This window comes from Syngnathus acus, chromosome 13, assembly GCF_901709675.1.
Source record: "Syngnathus acus chromosome 13, fSynAcu1.2, whole genome shotgun sequence".
In the NCBI taxonomy this organism is placed as follows: Eukaryota; Metazoa; Chordata; class Actinopteri; order Syngnathiformes; family Syngnathidae; genus Syngnathus; species Syngnathus acus.
The window spans coordinates 2305675-2324919 of NC_051098.1; the positions used below are offsets into that span (position 1 = coordinate 2305675).

At 40.9% G+C, this 19245-nt stretch overlaps 1 protein-coding gene across 2 annotated transcripts in view; it reads right to left on the reverse strand.

Annotated features, from left to right (window-relative positions):
- LOC119132853 (PHD finger protein 12-like) overlaps positions 1-19245 on the reverse strand; it is a 47518-nt gene that overhangs the window by 13123 nt on the left and 15150 nt on the right. For both annotated transcript variants that reach the window (XM_037268391.1, XM_037268390.1), the window contains exon 9: positions 18225-18912. In XM_037268391.1, the coding sequence (XP_037124286.1) occupies positions 18225-18912 (688 nt within the window). The remainder of the gene's footprint in view (positions 1-18224; positions 18913-19245) is intronic.

Sequence of the window (19245 nt, forward strand, 5' to 3'; positions counted from 1 at the left end):
GCAGTTCCTTTTCCTGCTTCTTCTGCTTCCGAACCATGGATTCATTCATGTTGAATTTTCTCACGGCTGCTCTATTACCATGTGCAACCGCGTAATCGATGGCCCGTAGTTTAAATTTTGCCTCCTAAGCATGTCTCTTCGTCAATGCCATAACCCTGTGGCTGCATTCGAGGAAGGTCAGAAATCGTAACAGTTCCGACCTCACAGCGTTCAAGGCCAGTGTCAACAGGGATGGCTGATTCCAATAGATTGTTTGTTGTTCTCATTTATCACAACACACCACCAGAAAACCCTCTTCCCAATTTCCTAAATTTATATAAATAAAGAAATATTGTATTCAAGGCATCATTCATTTTGCCAAATAAATTTCATGCAGGGGGATGACGGCATATCTTCACGCAGTCAGTAAAAACTAAATAATGTAATAATGACGCTAAATATGTTTAGAATATTGTAAATTAAGTCGTTCACGGACTGCACATTTACGCGGTCACCGTTGTCGAGTGACGTAATATTGGAGTCCGTCGGTGAAGTCAAGATCTCCTTTTTCCCTTGACCTCGCAACTTAGATCTCCCAGTTCAAAAGGATGTTTTAGTGCACGTTGATGAGATGGAAGTCGGAAAAGTCCATTCGGCAAAGTGATGCAGTTTCCCAAATATTGCTTCCGACAGTATGCATTTATCAGTGCGTATTTCATAATGTTCTGCCAGGACGCGATCGGACCTGTGCGCAATCTGAGGGGCGCATGGGCAGAAGGTCGGCCATCTTGAATCGCCAACTACGGGAACTACACTAAAACAAAGTACCGTATTTTCCGGACTAAAAGTCGCTTCGGAGTACAAGTCGCATCAGCCATAAAATGCACAATAAAGAGGAAAAAAACATATATAACTCGCACCGGAGTTTAAGTCGCATTTTGGGGGAAATTTATTTGACAAAATCCAACACCAAGAACAGACATGAACCAGCAACAACAGGCTAAACGATACGGTATGCTGACGTGACAAACACAAACGAGGAGCTGAGAACGGGCCTGACGTAACATTAACATCCATCCATCCATTTTCTGTACCGCTTAGTCCCCACGGGTGTCGCGGGTGTGCTGGAGCCTATCCCAGCGTCATCGGGCAGTAGGCGGGGGACACCCTGAACCGGTTGCCAGCCAATCGGAGGGCACACAGAGACAAACAACCATTCGCACTCGCACTCACACCTAGGGACAATTTGGAGTGCTCAATCAGCCTACCAAGCATGTTTTTGGGATGTGGGAGGAAACCGGAGTGCCCGGAGAAAACCCACGCGGGCCCGGGGAGAACATGCAAACTCCACACAAGGAGGGCCGGAGGTGGAATCGAACCCGCACCCTCCTAACTGTGAGGCGGACGTGCTACCCAGTGCGCCACCGAGTCGCCCGGATACCGACTGACTCCGTTCGTTGTTGTATTTTTGTTACTTTGAGGATTGTATTAACCCCTAATCATGCCTCCAAAGAAAGCAAGTGGGAGCAGTAAAGCCATCCTAAAACCAAAGACGCTCTTAAAGCAATGCGACAGTGAGCGCCCAGCGCGCTGTGGTTGCGCGATCGGACCAAATTAAGCTCTCTGCGCACTGAGGTCCACTTAAATTTTGGAAAGCACATCAGGACTTTAAAAATATTTTCTAAATTTCAGCGACGGCTCTGTCACAATAATGCGACCAGCACGGTGCTGTTGCGCGGTCGGCGGTGCGCTACGGTTGCACGTTCGGCGGTGTGCTGCAGTTGCGCGATCGGACTAAAATGCGCAAATGAAAAAAATGCTTAAAAAGGGCGTGGTTTTTTTTTAGTCTTGGAACGGATTACATTTTTTTCCATTATTTGTAATGGGAAAAATAGATTCGGAATTCGACTGATTCACTTCTCGAACCGCCTTCTGGAACGGATTGTGGTCGAAAACTGAGGGTTGACTGTATTTGGTTCAGATGGTGTCCAGCGTGTGTGGCGGCAACCAGGTGAAGAGTACAAAGACAAGTGTGTCTTGCCTACAGTCAAGCATGGTGGTGGGAGTGTCATGGTCTGGGGCTGCATGAGTGCTGTTGGCACTGGGGAGCTACAGTTCATTGAGGGAACAATGAATGCCAACATGTACTGTGGAATACTGAAGCAGAGCATGATCCCCTCTCTCCGTAAACTGGGCCGCAGAGCAGTATTCCAACATGATAACGACCCCAAACACACCTCCAAGCCTTCCTAAAGAAGCTGAGGGTGAAGGTGATGGACTGGCCAAGCATGTCCCCAGACCTAAACCCTATTGAACATCTGTGGGGCATCCTCAAACGGAAGGTGGAGGAGTGCAAGGTCTCCAACATCCACCAGTTCCATGATGTCATCATGCAAGAGTGGAAGGGGATTCCAGTGGCGACCTGTTAAGCTCTGGTGAACTCCATGCCTAAAAGAGTTACGGCGGTGCTGGAAAATAATGGTGGCCACACAAAATATTGACATTTGGGTCCAATTTTGACATTTTCAGTTGGGGTGTACTCACTCTTGTTGCTAGCATTTTACACATTCATTGTTGTATTTTGAGTTACTTTGGCGTAACAATACATTTACTTTGCTACCCAAGCTCTACAGCAGGGGTCGGGAACCTTTTTGGCGGACCGAGCCATAAATGCCCATTTTTTAAAAATAATGTCCTGTGAGAGCCATACTATTTAAAAAGAACGATAGGTTAAATACAATTGAATGCATGTATTTTAATTAAGACCAATGATTTTTTGAGTACTAATGTATTCTTTTTAATAACGTTTTTAATGTCGTCAAAAGAGCCATATCTGGCTCACGAGCCATAGGTTCCCGACCCCTGCTCTACAGTGACTACTTAACATTGTCTCAAAGTGTAATTTCTTCAGTGTTGTCCCATGACAAGATATAATTAAAACATTGCAGAAATGAGAGGGGTGTACTCACTTTTGTGAGGTACTGTATATAAGTCGCTTCGGAGTATAAGTCGCATTTTTGGGGGAAATGTATTTGATAAAATCCAACACCAAGAACAGACATGTCCTCTTGAAAGGCAATTTAAAATAAAAATAGAATAGGTAACAACAGGCTGAAGGTACGGTATGTTAACGTTACAAAAACAAGGAGCTGAGAACGTGCCTGATGTAACAAATTAAGAGTTATTCAAATAACTATAGCACAGTGTTTCTTAACCTTGTTGGAGGTACCGAACCCCACAAGTTTTATATGCGCATTCACCAAACCCCTCTTTAGCGAAAAGAAAAAAAAATCAAATTCAAGACATAGATGTTTTTTACTGGTGCACAAAATGAGCCGTGCATGATCATCACCTTGTTCAAAGAACAAAACCAACACAATGCATGAACTCACAACACGCACTTGCAAATCAGTGTGCCTTTGCGAGAGCAGTCCAGATATGCGGTATCACGAATTTACATGATAAATCAGGTGTGTTCGGACCTTCGCAGTGCAGGCTCTGCCGAACCCCTGAGACTGACTCACCGAACCCCTAGGGTTCGATCGAACCCAGGTTTAGAACCACCGCTATAGCATAAATAACATGCCAACCAGTTTATCAAACCATCCGCGTCACTCCAAATCATTAAATACAATGAAATCTTCATCCTCAGTGTCACTTATAAACAACTCCGCTAACCTCGGAAGTAGAAGATGCAGCACTTCCTCTTCTCCGTGGCTTACGTCAGACTCATCACCAGTTGTGGTTCCAATTACTCCACAGGCCTAGAGCGCCCTCATGCGATTTAGTGTGAAAATAACGTGTGAAATTATTAACACATTATATCATTTCACATAAGTCGCTCCTGAGTATAAGTCGTACCACCGGCCAAACTATGAAAAAAACTGTGATTTATAGTCCAGAAAATACAGTAATCACAATGGACAAATTATATATTAGTGGAGAGTTATTTGGAGACAAAGACATTACCCATTGGCTTACTGATATCCTAGCTTTACACACGTCATTTAGCACCTCTTTCACAACACTGTACATACAATGCAGTTAAGTAAGTTGTTTGGTTCCTGGTATTACTGTTGCCTGTCTCTCTGTCTTTGTTCTTTGTATCTGTGTTGTGTTCATCTTCGTCCATTGTCATTTGTGTTTTATTGTACCATATTGTTGCACACACTCAACACAAACACACAAATACAAACACTGCCACAGAAACAACAATTTGCACACAACAAGAAGCCCTAAAAGTTACATATTATGCAGCTCAAATTGGTAACCTGGAATGTTCGTGGGAAAGAAAATGAAGGTTCTGAACTATATCAATAAACTACAGGCTGATGTTTATCTACTACAAAAGACTCATCTTTCATGGGCAAAAAAAGATAGTTTAAAAACAAATGAATTTACTTATTCCTTTTCTCCATCTTATAACTTAAAGCAAAGAAGTGTATGCATCCTGACTAATAAAAGGGTACAGTTTGTTCTCAATACAACAATTTCAGACCCTGAAGTACGTTATATAATTATAAATATTTTAATTGACAACAAACCACTTACAATGTTTATGGCCCAAACGCCGATGACCACACCCCCAGTTTTTAAAGATATTTTTTTGCTTCCATATCCAATCTTACTATCTGCCCTGTAATCATACAACTTTAATACAGTAATCAAGATAAATCAAGAATGACCTCTTATAGTCATGTACAATCCAGAAAAATAATACACCAGGTTCATGAGTAATTTTGGTCTTGGCGATGGTTGGAGGCAACAACACCACATCGCCAGAAATATAGATTTTACTCACCTGTCCATCAGTCTTACTCCCGCATTGACCTTTTTCTGGTCAGTAATTCAATCATACCAAATATCGCAGACACAAAAATCCTCCCAATAACCATTAGTGACTAGAGGTGGGGGGAATTTCAAATTCTTAGATTAATCGCGATTCGGCCGTGGAAGAATCGAGAACGATTTGCAAACATCCAAATTCCGATTATTTAAATATGCCAATTAAAGCTGAACTAAAATACAGTAAGTGCATTCTCCGAGACGCTATGTGGAACGGACCAAGAGCACAGTGGCACACTCAGTACACTTCCGCAGTACACTCCTCCAGAAAAAAACCAACAAACATGGCTGAGCCTGAGATATTCAACCCACTTCGCCGAGAGATCCGACCTGCTCCTAAAAATTTAAAAGCAGACGTGGAATCATTTTGGATTCTACAATGTTGACGGAGGAAATTAATTGGACAAAAGCTACGTTGTATGCAAGATTTGTCGCACTAAAATAAAATACTTTGGCAACACAACGATATGAGAAGTCACACAGCACGAACCCACCCTGCAGAGGAGGTGGGAAAGCCGGCTGCTGCTGTTGCTACTAGCAGCCAGAGGACAATTGAGGACACTCTGAGTAAGCTGCCAAACACATCGCAAAAGGCCAAGCGAATTACGAAGGGCATCGCGGAATTCATTGCAATGGGTTTGCAACCGTACTCGGTTGTAGAGAATCGGGGATTTCGGAGAATGATGGAGGCAATGGAGCCGAGGTACGTCATCCCATCCCGATGCTATTTCACCGACACGGCCGTCCCGGCACTCTACAAGCAGACTAAAGCAGAAATAACATCATCGCTGTTGAATGCAGACCGAGCCGCCGTTACATGTGATGCGTGGACGTCTGTAGCCACCGTCATTTGTTACTCTAACTGCGCATTTCATAACCGATAAGTGGGAGCTGAAAGCACATGTGCTTCAAACAAGAGCAATGCATGAAAGCCACATTCAGTGAGACAAAAAGAAATGTGGAAAAAGTGCATCACATACATAAATTAAAAATGCATCAATAATCGTTTTATAATCGAATCGTCGCCTCTGAATCGTAATCGAATCGTGAGGTGCCTCAAGATTCCCACCCCTATTAGTGACTACTCCTCAGTAAAGCTTACATTGACTCTTTCTATCCTACACAAGCCATCCACTAGGTGGCTCTTCAACACATCCCTTTTAAAAGATCCGGAATTAGATATCTAGAAAGAAGAGTGGATGTCCTTAAATGACTCTCCAGAGTCATCAGCATCATTACTCTGGGAAAAAGGAAAGGCAGTAATAAGAGGTAAAATTATTTCATTTTCTAATCATAAACACAAGAAGGATAAAGAAGCAGAAGCTCAATTAGAGAAAAAATTAAATAGAAATAATCCATGCCAACAACACAAAAGAAGCTACTCTTACAGAATTAAGACAATATGAATCCCAACAACATGAAATTATGAACGAAAGAAACCAAATTCCTAATTTGTAGACTCAGACAGGAGACCTTCCATCATGGCAACAAATCTGGGAAATACCTGGCAAATCAAATTAAAAGAAACAAAAAGAAATAAACTATTGTCACCATTAGGAAAGCAAAGTACCGTATTTTCCGCACTATTAGGCGCACCTAAAAACTTACATTTTACTAAAAAGAAAACAGTGCGCCTTATAATGCAGAGCGCCTTATATATGGATCAATTGATGAATTTGTTGATCCATACTGGTTGTACACAGTGCTCTGCCAAAATGTTTCAGTACGTTTTAGTACGACTAGTAAATTACAAGGTCGCATCGCTTCCCAACATTACGGCAACTGTAGTCAGGGGGCGTCACCGAATAGCTGTTGTACCTGCAAGGCTATTTCATTTCAAAATAGGCTGCTCCGTTAATGTTTCGAGTAAATTTACGGATTGATATGGAAGGGAAACATAGGTAAGCAGTACCAATGTGTTAGATCGAACTTTAGTCAGTTCCGATCATTTTATAGGAGATCGTTTGAGAAACGCGATTGTTTACACTTTGCTGAGGCTCATGGGAGATTGCGAGCTGAGGCTCATGGGAATTTGCGGATGGCTAATGCTATAACGATAGTTGCTATACGCACCAGGCTATTTCATGTCAAAATAGGCTGCTCTGTTAATGTTTCGAGTAAATCTACGGATCGATATGGAAGGGAAACATAGGTAAGTAGTACCAATGCGTTAGATCGAACTTTAGTCAGTTCCGATCATTTTATAGGAGATCGTTTGAGAAACACGATTGTTTACAGAGGGCTCGTTGGTTATTGGCTAGTGGATGCATACCGCAACCCTAGTCAACCTCAGTTTGTTGCAGTATAGCTTCTATTTTATGCGCCTTATAATCCGGTGCGCCTTATATATGGACAAAGTTTTAAAATGGGCCGTTCATTGAAGGTGCGCCTTATAATCCGGTGCGCCTAATAGTGCGGAAAATACAGTAATACCAAAATAAATAACACTTTCCAAAATTATTACAGCAAATTATACTCCTCAGACATAGATCCTAATCAAGAAAACATAAATCAATTCTTACATAACATCCATCTCCCTGGGCTTAACCAAGAACAAATTGCCACTCTTGACACACCAATAATCGAAAAAGAACGACATTCAGCCCTCCAAAAAATGCCTAACAATAAAGCACCTGGTCCAGATGGATTTCCTGCTGAGTTTTATAAACACTTCTAGTCCACGCTGTCTCCATTATTCATGCAAGTAATAACAGATATAAAACGAACATCAAAGCTTCCAATGCATATGAATACAGCCTTGAAATCCTGCTTTGGTACACTGTTGTGGTGTGAAGAAACTGTCCCATCACTGAGAAATTAAGTACCGTATTTATTCTAATTATCGCCCAGGGCGATAATTAGAGAAGGTTTAAGTCCAACAGGGGGGGTGGGCGATTAATAGAGAACACTTTTTGTCCGATCGCCAAGGGGCACTGAAATGGGCGATATGTATATTTTCCTTATGTAGTATGCAATAGCTGCATCTCACTGGTGTTCTTAACACTAGAACAGCGGCTGTTTTGATCTACCTCTAACAGCGGGGTGCGAACTAATTGACGCTCCATCGATGCGACACGTTACCGTCGCACATCACATGTTGCGCACGTCATGTTATTGCGATCGTCTTGTTCGAGCCCACGCCCTGATAACGTAATTGTGTGAGGATATTGTAGCGGAGTGACGAGTGTAATTGTATCATAGTTTATGGAGAAAAACAATTTAATTGCGCAATGACGTCAGCATGCGGTCGCGGAGGAAAACGTACGTTTTGGGGGGAAAGTTTAGCAGCATGGGCGATAATTAGCGGTATCAATATTTTTTATTTATGTCATCGCTAACACACTGGGCGATTATTAGAATATGGGCGATAATTAGAATAAATACGGTAATTTAAATTTTGTAACTGGCTACCCACCAGAATAATTCCTTTGGAACTGGCACGATGTCTTAATGTGTTCATCAGGAAGAAGTACTTCACCTTGACAGAACTTAAGAAGTCCATCACTCACATCACTTTTTGTACAAATTTACTGATAAAACTGATCAGCCCCAACCTATTTCAGCAAATGTTGCCTCTCGTAAAAGTATCAGTGGGGACGCCAGTGAAAATTGGACATTGTTAAGAATTTATTATTCATTATTGGTGCAACTATACCACTGAATGATCCAGCATGGCACATTCTCATGATTTTAAAAGATATAACGGAGTTTGTAATAGCACCCATTCCTACTGAGGAAAGTATTTGCTACCTCGACATGCTGATATCAGAACACCGTCACAGGCTGTTGGAAGTTTTCCCAGATCAAAAATTTATTCCAAAGCACAATTTTTTGGAGCATTATCCTGATTTGATTTGAGGGTTTGGTCCTTTGGTTAGCCTCTGGACTATGCGATTTCAGGCAAAACATAGCTTTTTTAAGCAAGTTAGACACACAAAACATTTCAGAACTGTATTAATGTCACTTGCCTCAGCACCAAATGATGATAGCATACAGTTCACAAGAAAATACTTTGAAACCTGCAGTGTGTGTCACAAAAATATCTCTTCCATTAGACCAGTCCTTCTCAAATAGTGGGGCGTGCCCCCCAAGAGGGGCGGCGTATGACACCAGGGAACATACTTTTCTTTTGACTGTACTAGATTAAAGGGTAATTAGACATCCACTGCAGTAGGTGGGAGTGGCGGTATCAATGTAAGAGTGTGCGCAAGGAGTATTCGCTCTACAGTGTGGAGCGCACGGAACATACGCACACACAGCAGGTGATAAAAAGTGCAGTGGGACACCATGGAAAAATATTTAACAGGGTTGAAAAGAATGGCGGAGAGAGACGGAGATAAGAGAATTGAGATTCACACGAAAGCTAAGACAAGGAAATATGATGAAGCGTACGTAGCGCTCGGCTTCAGCGTGACTACGATGGGAGACGAGGAAAGACCGGTGTGTTTACTGTGCCTTACACTCTTACAATGTTGGCAGCGGACAGTATGAAGCCAAATAAATTAAGGCAGCACTTAAAGCCATTGCACCCCAATCACGCTGATAAGAGGCTTAAGGTTTTTCAGCGAAAACGGGCTGAATATTGCCAACAATCATCTCACTTTGTGAATGCTACTTCAGTCAATCAGCAAGCACTGTAAGCATATAAAGCAGCGTACCAAATTGCTTAGTGCAAAAAAAACCCACACCATTGCAGAAGAGCTGATACTACCTGCAGCCGTGGATATGGTCTCTGTCACGCTGCCTCATTTTGATTAAAAAAACCAGCACAAATTGTTTTATTCAGTTTTGTTTTGTAGGTTAGAATGTTTTATATATTGTGCTCCTGAGTTAATGTTGCAGATTACTTTGAATTGAATATTATTTATTGCTGTTATTAGTGTGAAGGTGAAGACCTTCACACTATTGTTATTCTACAGCATTTTGCGCTAGCTTTCCGCTAACTTTCTTTGCCGCTTAACTAGTTCCACATACTTCAACCGATTCACTCCGTTCCACTTTTCACTTATTCCAAATATTCATGAAAAATATTCCGTTTTCGCAAAATTCACAAATTTACGGCCAATTTTGCCCCATTCATTCTTAATGGCAGATTCAACATTTCACATTTACGTTGTTCCAGTTTGAAATTCACATAATTCAACACATTCAAATCACATTGGGGACATTCCCAAACTTGCCAAATTCAAAATGTTCACGTTTTCATCTTTTATTTTGAAATTCACACCCAATTCACCAATATTTCCTTTTTCCCTTCTCATTTCTACATTTTTCAACCCATTCAACCCATTCCAACTTTCAACTGTTCATCATTTTTCTACCTATTCCACAACTTACCAAAAACTTCACATCTTTTATTTTGAAATTCACACCCAATTCCTTTTTCCCTTCTCATTTCTACATTTTTCAACCCATTCAACCCATTCCAACTTTCAACTGTTCATCATTTTTCTACCTATTCCACAACTTACCAAAAACTTCACATCTTTTATTTTGAAATTCACACCCAATTCCTTTTTCCCTTCTCATTTCTACATTTTTCAACCGATTCAACCCATTCCAACTTTCAACTGTTCATCATTTTTCTACCTATTCCACAACTTACCAAAAACTTCACATCTTTTATTTTGAAATTCACACCCAATTCTCCAATATTTCCTTTTTCCCTTCTCATTTCTACATTTTTCAACCGATTCAACCCATTCCAACTTTCAACTGTTCATCATTTTTCTACCTATTCCACAACTTCCCAAAAACTTCACATCTTTTATTTTGAAATTCACACCCAATTCCTTTTTCCCTTCTCATTTCTACATTTTTCAACCGATTCAACCCATTCCAACTTTCGACTGTTGATCATTTTTCTACCTATTCCACAACTTCCCACTTACCAAAAACTTCACATCTTTTATTTTGAAATTCACACCCAATTCCTTTTCCCCATCTCATTTCTACATTTTTCAACCGATTCAACCCATTCCAACTTTCAACTGTTCATCATTTTTCTACCTATTCCACAACTTCCCACTTACCAAAAACTTCACATCTTTTATTTTGAAATTCACACCCAATTCCTTTTTCCCTTCTCATTTCTACATTTTTCAACCGATTCAACCCATTCCAACTTTCAACTGTTCATCATTTTTCTACCTATTCCACAACTTCCCACTTACCAAAAACTTCACATCTTTTATTTTGAAATTCACACCCAATTCCTTTTCCCCCATCTCATTTCTACATTTTTCAACCGATTCAACCCATTCCAACTTTCAACTGTTCATCATTTTTCTACCTATTCCACAACTTACCAAAAACTTCACATCTTTTATTTTGAAATTCACACCCAATTCCTTTTTCCCTTCTCATTTCTACATTTTTCAACCGATTCAACTCGTTTCAACATCATTCTGCAACATTCCTTAAATATTTATTCAACTTCTTCACCTTCACACGCAATTTCTTCAGGAATTGCAAATTCTAGTTTAATTTAATATTATGTATGTTTATTATTTTATTGTATTTTTTTTCAGCATAAAATGGCAGTTGGTCAAGAATGTTTATATAATTTAATAATAATTAATTTAAATAATTATAATTTATTTGTTAATTTTAGGCCAAGTGATGCACATTGAATCTGTTCTGTTACAGACTAAAAAACAATGTTAATGAAGTTATTCTTTAATGTAAGTTGATCTTTCTTTTTCATTTATTTTTTGTTTTCTTTAATGTTAATAAGGGTACAAGCATGGGGGGCGCGAAATCTTTCTTCTCCCTCGGGTGGGCATCACAGAAAATTATTGAGAAGCACTGCATTAGACATACGAATACAGCAATCTTTCGAGGCAATTTATTCAACACAAACTTCTTTGAATTTGACCAATGTGTCCATACTCCATGGAACTAAATATGCTGCTGGGATGGTTTTGCCTTATGGGTCAACTGGTGGTTTACCCGATTTTATTACGATTTCCCAGAGTGTTATTGTAGCACTATCAGTTTCATTGTGAAAATGCTCAACAGCTAGTATGATGAACATTTTAGGGCATTTATTTTAGACCACTCCGGGAAAATGTCCCTGCTAAAGCACAGTTAACTTGGGGACAGGAATCCATTGTTGGAGAAAAACTCATGGTTACATTGAAACGTCACATTGTTTGCCATTGGTAGGCGATGAGTCTGATTCTTAAAAACACCATCCTTCTGTCGGGTTAATTTTATTTTTTGTTTCTGTCCAGGTGGATTTGGTTGCCTTGAAAGTTATTATTAAACATCAAAGTGAAAAGCTTAGACTGTCCGCAGGAATACCCAGTACTGTGGAACAGTTACAGTGCCTTGCGAAAGTATTCGGCCCCCTTGAACCTTTCAACATTTCGCCACATTTCAGGCTTCAAACATAAAGATATAAAATTTTAATTTTTTGTCAAGAATCAACAAGTGGGACACAATCGTGAAGTGGAACGACATTTATTGGATAATTTAAACTTTTTTAACAAATAAAAAAGTGAAAAGTGGGGCGTGCAATATTATTCGGCCCCTTTACTTTCAGTGCAGCAAACTCACTCCAGAAGTTCAGTGAGGCTCTTTGAATGATCCAATGTTGTCCTAAATGACTGATGATGATAAATAGAATGCACCTGTGTGTAATCAAGTCTCCGTATAAATGCACCTGCTCTTTGATAGTCTCAGGGTTCTGTTTAAAGCGCGGAGAGAACCATGAAGACAAAGGAAGACACCAGGCAGGTCCGAGATACTGTTGTGGAGAAGTTTAAAGCCGGATTTGGATACAAAAAGATTTCCCAAGCTTTAAACATCTCAAGGAGCACTGTGCAAGCAATTATATTGAAATGGAAGGAGTATCAGACCACTGCAAATCTACCAAGACCCGGCCGTCCCTCCAAACTTTCATCTCAAACAAGGAGAAGACTGATCAGAGATGCAGCCAAGAGGCCCATGATCACTCTGGATGAACTGCAGATACCTACAGCTGAGGTGGGAGAGTCTGTCCATAGGACAACAATCAGTCGTGCACTGCACAAATCTGGCCTTTATGGAAGAGTGGCAAGAAGAAAGCCATTTCTCAAAGATATCCATAAAATGTCTCGTTTAAAGTTTGCCACAAGCCACCTGGGAGACACACCAAACATGTGGAAGAAGGTGCTCTGGTCAGATGAATCCAAAATCGAAGTTTTTGGCCACAATGCAAAACGATATGGTTGGCGTAAAAGCAACACAGCTCATCACCCTGAACACACCATTCCCACTGTCAAACATGGTGGTGGCAGCATCATGGTTTGGGCCTGCTTTTCTTCAGCAGGGACAGGGAAGATGGCTAAAATTGATGGGAAGATGGATGAAGCCAAATACAGGACCATTCTGGAAGAAAACCTGTTGGAGTCTGCAAAAGACCTGAGACTGGGACGGAGAATCTGTGGAAAGAGCTGAAGACTGCTGTTCAAACGCTCTCCATCCAACCTCACTGAGCTCGAGCTGTTTTGCAAGGAAGAATGGGCAAGAATTCCAGTCTCTCGATGTGCAAAACTGATAGAGACATACCCCAAGCGACTTGCAGCTGTAATTGCAGCAAAAGGTGGCGCTACAAAGCATTAGCGCAAGGGGGCCGAATAATATTGCACGCCCCACTTTTCTGTTTTTTATTTGTTAAAAAAGTTTAGATTATCCAATAAATTTTGTTCCACTTCACGATTGTGTCCCACTTGTTGTTGATTCCTGACAAAAAATTAAACTTTTATATCTTTATGTTTGAAGCCTGAAATGTCGCGAAATGTTGAAAGGTTCAAGGGGGCCGAATACTTTCGCAAGGCACTGTACATGAGACTGTAAAAGAGACTTGGATTCACTGAGGATTTTACCCTGCATTATTTGGATGAGGACTTTGGTGATTACTTCATTCTCCATTCTACCAACCAGATTAAGCACAAGGGGACAATCAAAGTTGTGATTATACCATCTGTGATTCTTACATTGACTGCATTGAATGAAAACCAGGCAGATGTAATTAATGACAGTTCTAGCTTTGCTACCGATACAACCGATACAGTGTCTTCAAAAGACACAATTATCCTCTCTCCACCTAGAAGACCTCAGACAACATCATGACCAAATAAAATCAGCATTCCACTTTCTCCGTGGCAATAGGGGCAGTACTGAGGAATGCTAATGAAGAATTTCTCAAAGATGGTACTGTACTTCACAATCAATCAATCAATCAATCAATCAATCAATCTGACATCATGGAAAAATTAGCTGACTACATGTACACACCCTCCCCCACGGGCCTTCGGTGAGGTGGCAGAAGCTGTAGTCAAAAAACATCCATGCCTGTCAAAGCTCGGCAATCGTAATAGCTGGCTTGGATGGATGTATAGTCTCAAATACTAGATGGGAAATTACAGGTCGAAGATCAGAAACCTTGGATTTCCTGAGGTTGCCTGCAACTCACTCAAGAACAAGCACCCAGATGACAAGTTTTCTGCAAGGAAGAAAGCACAGAAAGTAGAGATGGTGCTTCTCCCTCACTGTCTTGCAGGAGACAGTAAGGAAAGACAAGAGCTGGACCGAAACCAACTAATCGAGGAATCAAAGAAGAGAGACAGCAGTCATTAAGGAGTTGATGTTCAGAATTTTTGCACATAGGAGACATGATGTCATCCTACAGATGAGCATCGGTGACATCAAGGACTGGTGGCCCACCTTGTTTGATGTTTCACAAGTGAGTAATTAGAATTGTTGTCACAGAATGGTCAACATATATTGTGGACTGAAAACCTGCATGTTTCACAGCTATACACTCGACAGCACTTCATTTGTAAGACCTGTGTCATCTAATGCAATCAAATCGACAGCTTCGCCACGTCAAAGTATATTTATCACCTTTCTGACAATGTCAACAAAACTGAAAATGTATAAGCTAAGAAGAGAATTTATGGCACACCTCTTGTACAGGGTTGCATTAGATAGGTGTATCTAATAAAGTGGCCGGTGACAATAGACACAATAGATGAGTCGCCACACTGATTCTTGAGCCAAAACTAATGGCAATGTTGGACTCCTATACACCTTAACTGCTGTCCTTGTTTCAAGCAAAGAAAGGTGCTGCAGGAGAGAGACATCGGGCACGAATGAGTGTTCTACATTAGGTATTAAAATTTATCCTCCACCAATGCAATTCATATTTAAACTGCAAGAATAATAACTCCATCTGTCTCATTCACATTTTCCTCCTTTTAGTGAATTACTGGCAATAATTACATAGTCATATCCTAATCAGATAACTTATCTTTATCTTTCCTATGACACTCCCTTATTCCTCCTCCTATCTTCCAGCGTTGCTTAAAAGTTCCTTCTTTTTTTTCGTAGTTTTCTGTCCCTCAATCTCTCAAGAATTCTCAAGAAATACCTCCGTATGTAGTTGCTGGTTATTGATCAAAAAATTAACTACCGTATTTTCCACAGCATAAGGTGCTTCGGGTTAAAAGGCACAAACTCAATTTGCAGGGTCTATTTTGTATTTGATCCACACATAGGGTGCACCGCATTATAGGGCGCATGCATCCCATGATTGACGGTAAACAAAAAAACCGTCACGGGAGCAAGAAAGTGAGTTCGGTTGTACTTTATTCTACTGTTTAACCATGTACTCTACTGTACTCACATTATTGTTAATCGATATTCATACGCAAATCCGTCCACGTCCTCATCTTCCATATCCAAATTAAACAGTTGGGCAAGTTCGCCATTAAACATGCCAAGTTCCTCCTCGCCATTGTCTCGTTGCTCTTCTGCAATGATCCTGGCTTTCCAGAAAGCTCTAATTGTGCCTCGTAAGCATGTCTCGCATGTCTGTGCCATTTTAGAGGGTCCTAATGCTGTTTTCGTTGCACAAACGATAGTATTTATTTATCAATGGCGGCGGAGGTAGGTGCTCAACGTGTAACGTACAGTCCTCTGATTGGTTTACCACCCCAATCGACGTAAACCCCAATGTCCTCTGATTGGTTCATCGGGTATACATATTACGCTTGTATATTACGTCTCTGTGTGGCGGAAGCGACACAAAACTTTACAGATTTTGGAATTTGGTCCACACAAAAGGTGCACCTTATTAAAAGGGGCACCTTTGTTTTTTTGAGAAAATTAAAGGCTTTTAAGTGCGCCTTATGGTGCGGAAAATACAGTAAATGTAACATATTTATTCTGATTTGTGATAGTCCAGTGTATTTTAAAAAAAAATCTGAGTCAGTGTAGCAGATTTGCTTTGTTTAATAATAATCTCATCTTCAGTTGCATCTACTCCACATATTAATTATATCTACTCAATTTTTTGAGTGATTTGAATTTAGGATTACTATTGCATTACTTAAAATTCTAATTAAATCAACTCAATTTTATATTTCATGGAACTCAATGTAGTTGAGTACCATCTACTTAATTCTTTAATTACATTTACTTAATTCATGATGTACATATAAATGATTTCACAGCTTTCAAATTTACTCAATACTTTTAAGTGTAAAATGTTACACAGATTAAAACGAGTGGAGCATGGTTTATGTTTTTAGATTGTAGATTCGTTTTTTGCGGGTGGTCCTGGAACGCGTCTCCCGCGAAAAACTGTATAATGTTTAGGGTCCTGCCTTTATTTGATATTGTGTGTATTATGTGTCTGTGTGTATTGCTGAAATATCACTGCTAAGTAAAATTTAAAAAAATCCTGCGTGCATTCTCACTGTATATTTCCCTGACAGAAAAAAATATAAAAAAATAGGAAATCTCAATTATTTCAAGAAATAAATTTCTATTGGTTGGTAGATTTTTGAATGGGATGCGATTGAAAATTTTGATGAAAATCGGCACATCAGGGCAACCTGTGTAAAAATTTTGTCTAGAATTTAGTCCTGAATTTAGCTCTGTATATGTATTAAAGTGAAATTATTGTATAGCTTGGATAAGTTAACATCCCTTGGCACAATTTGTAATCAGAGTAGCAGACCTGTAGCCATTTTTACCTGCGTGTGTCAATGTGTCTATTATCAGGCCAAACATTCAAGGCTAACGTTTTGATCAGCGCCATTCGAGTGATTTCAGTTACTCTAATAATTCAAAGTGCAGTCACGCACAAATCTCCAAGCCCAAGGCTGCGTGCTCAGTCCGCTGCTCTTCACCCTGCTGACGCATGACTGCACTGCGACTTACAGTAGCAACCGCGTGCTGAAATATGCCGACGACACGACTCTGGTGGGTCTCATCACCGGGGGCGACGAGACTCAATACAGGTCGGAGGTCGACCTTCTGGCCACGTGGTGCAGGGACAACAACCTCCTGCTGAACGTCAACAAGACCAAGGAGATTGTTGTTGACTTCCGGAAGGGTCACACCCAACACCTGCCACTGACCATCGACGGTGCTGTGGTGGAGAGAGTGAGCTGCACCAGAATCCTGGGGGTGCACATCAGTGTGGACCTCTCCTGGTCCACCAACACCGCATCACTGGCGAAGAAAGCTGTACTTCCTGCGGAAACTCAGGCGAGCAAGTGCTCGTCCGGCCGTCATGACTACATTCTACCGTGGCACCATTGAGAGCGTCCTCTCCAGTTGTATCGCTGTTTGGGGTGGTAGCTGCACTGAATACAACATGAAGGCCCTGCAGCGCATAGTGAACACGGCTGGTAAGATTATTGGTGCTTCACTCCCCTCCCTGAAGGACATTTACACCTCCCATCTCACCCGCAAGGCGACCACGATTGTGAGTGATATGAGTCACCCCGCTCACTCTGTTTGATCTTCTGCCCTCTGGGAATAGGTACGGGAGCCTGCGCTCCCGCACCACCAGACTCACCAACAGCTTCATACTCCAGGCTGTTAGGATCCTGAAGTCTCTCCCCCCTTCTGCGTAGCGTCCTGTACTTTTGCGCTATATTCTGACTGTCTGCTGTATGCACACTTGCTCCATCTTTGCTCCTCTTATTTATGTTATTTGTTTATTTATTATTTATTCATCACTCTTATTTATTCATTGTTTGTGCCTTCTTGTTTTTACTTTTTGTGTTGTTTACTTGTATGTATATTGTGTACTATGTCTTGTCACCGTGGGAACGTAATTTCGATCTCTTTGTGTGTCTTGACTTGTGAAGAAATTGACAAAGCAGACTTTGACTTTTTGATTATGTCGTAAAATCAGTTGACCAATAATATCTTAAAAAGCTCAGTCATATTTACTACAAATTTGCTAATATTCCTTAAATACTGTCTGGGTATGTAAACTTATGAGCAGATCTATACATGCATTTGCTTGAACAGTCATAACGAATAGCCCTGTCAGGAAGGCCATACAACATGGCACGTGACAAAAAGAAGTGTGACAACCTTGCCATAGTGTTTACCTGGATTTGATGATGGCGATTCAGCGTTGTTTGGACATTGCTCTTGGCTGGTAATGGTGTCAGAGGGCTTAATGTTGTTGCTCATACTCTCAATCTGGAGCTCTGCCTGGGGCCTATGGTTCTGCATGTTGCTTTGAGAGCACATAATTGTGGATACAGGGTGATGTTTTGGACTGCAAGCTTCTGTAGCGCTCTCAGGCTCCTTTTTCAGTGTTTCTGTTCCTATGTGGTTCACCAGGTCACAGGCAGCTGATTCAAGGGTGTCTGTGCAGTGCTTCAGTCTGTGCTGTGGGAGTTCCTGTACGCAATACTGGGATTCACTGTTGCAGTCTAATGGTCCATTTGCTATGGAAGGGTGACACTCCTCTGGTAGAGGTCCATTATGTTTAGTACAGCTCTGGCAGGGTGGCATGTTGCATTTAGAACCAACCTGCTGTGATAATGTGTCCCGTGTTAGAGAGGGCCCATCTGGGTCATCAGATGGACTGCAAAGTTTAGAGCACGGGCCAGGAGAAGAAGTCCTTTGTAAAGAAGGTTTTCTTCTCACATCCTCTGGCACTGTACAAGATTTACACACATCTTTATCGTCAGAATCCAACTGTGCGGATGGTGGCTTGGATGAAGTATTCTGCTTGGTGGACAAGTGTCGCATGATGCTGCACTGGAGCGCGATGACATCCTGAAGCCACTGTTTGAAACATCAAGACAACATTTTAATTAAAATATTCAATTCTATGTATCATGGTATATTTATCTATGAAAGGGCTGCTTATATATGCATTTTCAGGCCTTATATTGAGACATATTTAAGCCCAATTTGCATAACATTATCTTACAGGACGTAAAAAATTGCTTGTATACAATAGTTTGGTTTCTGGAGTGCCTACCTACCCCTCAAATGTGAGTATATAATCTTTTGTGAGATGCCCAATTCTGGTAATGAGTCTGTATTTGACACCTAATAATACACGATGTCTCCCCTGCACAGAGTTTCTCCTCCCAAAACTTGGCTGCTAGGCCG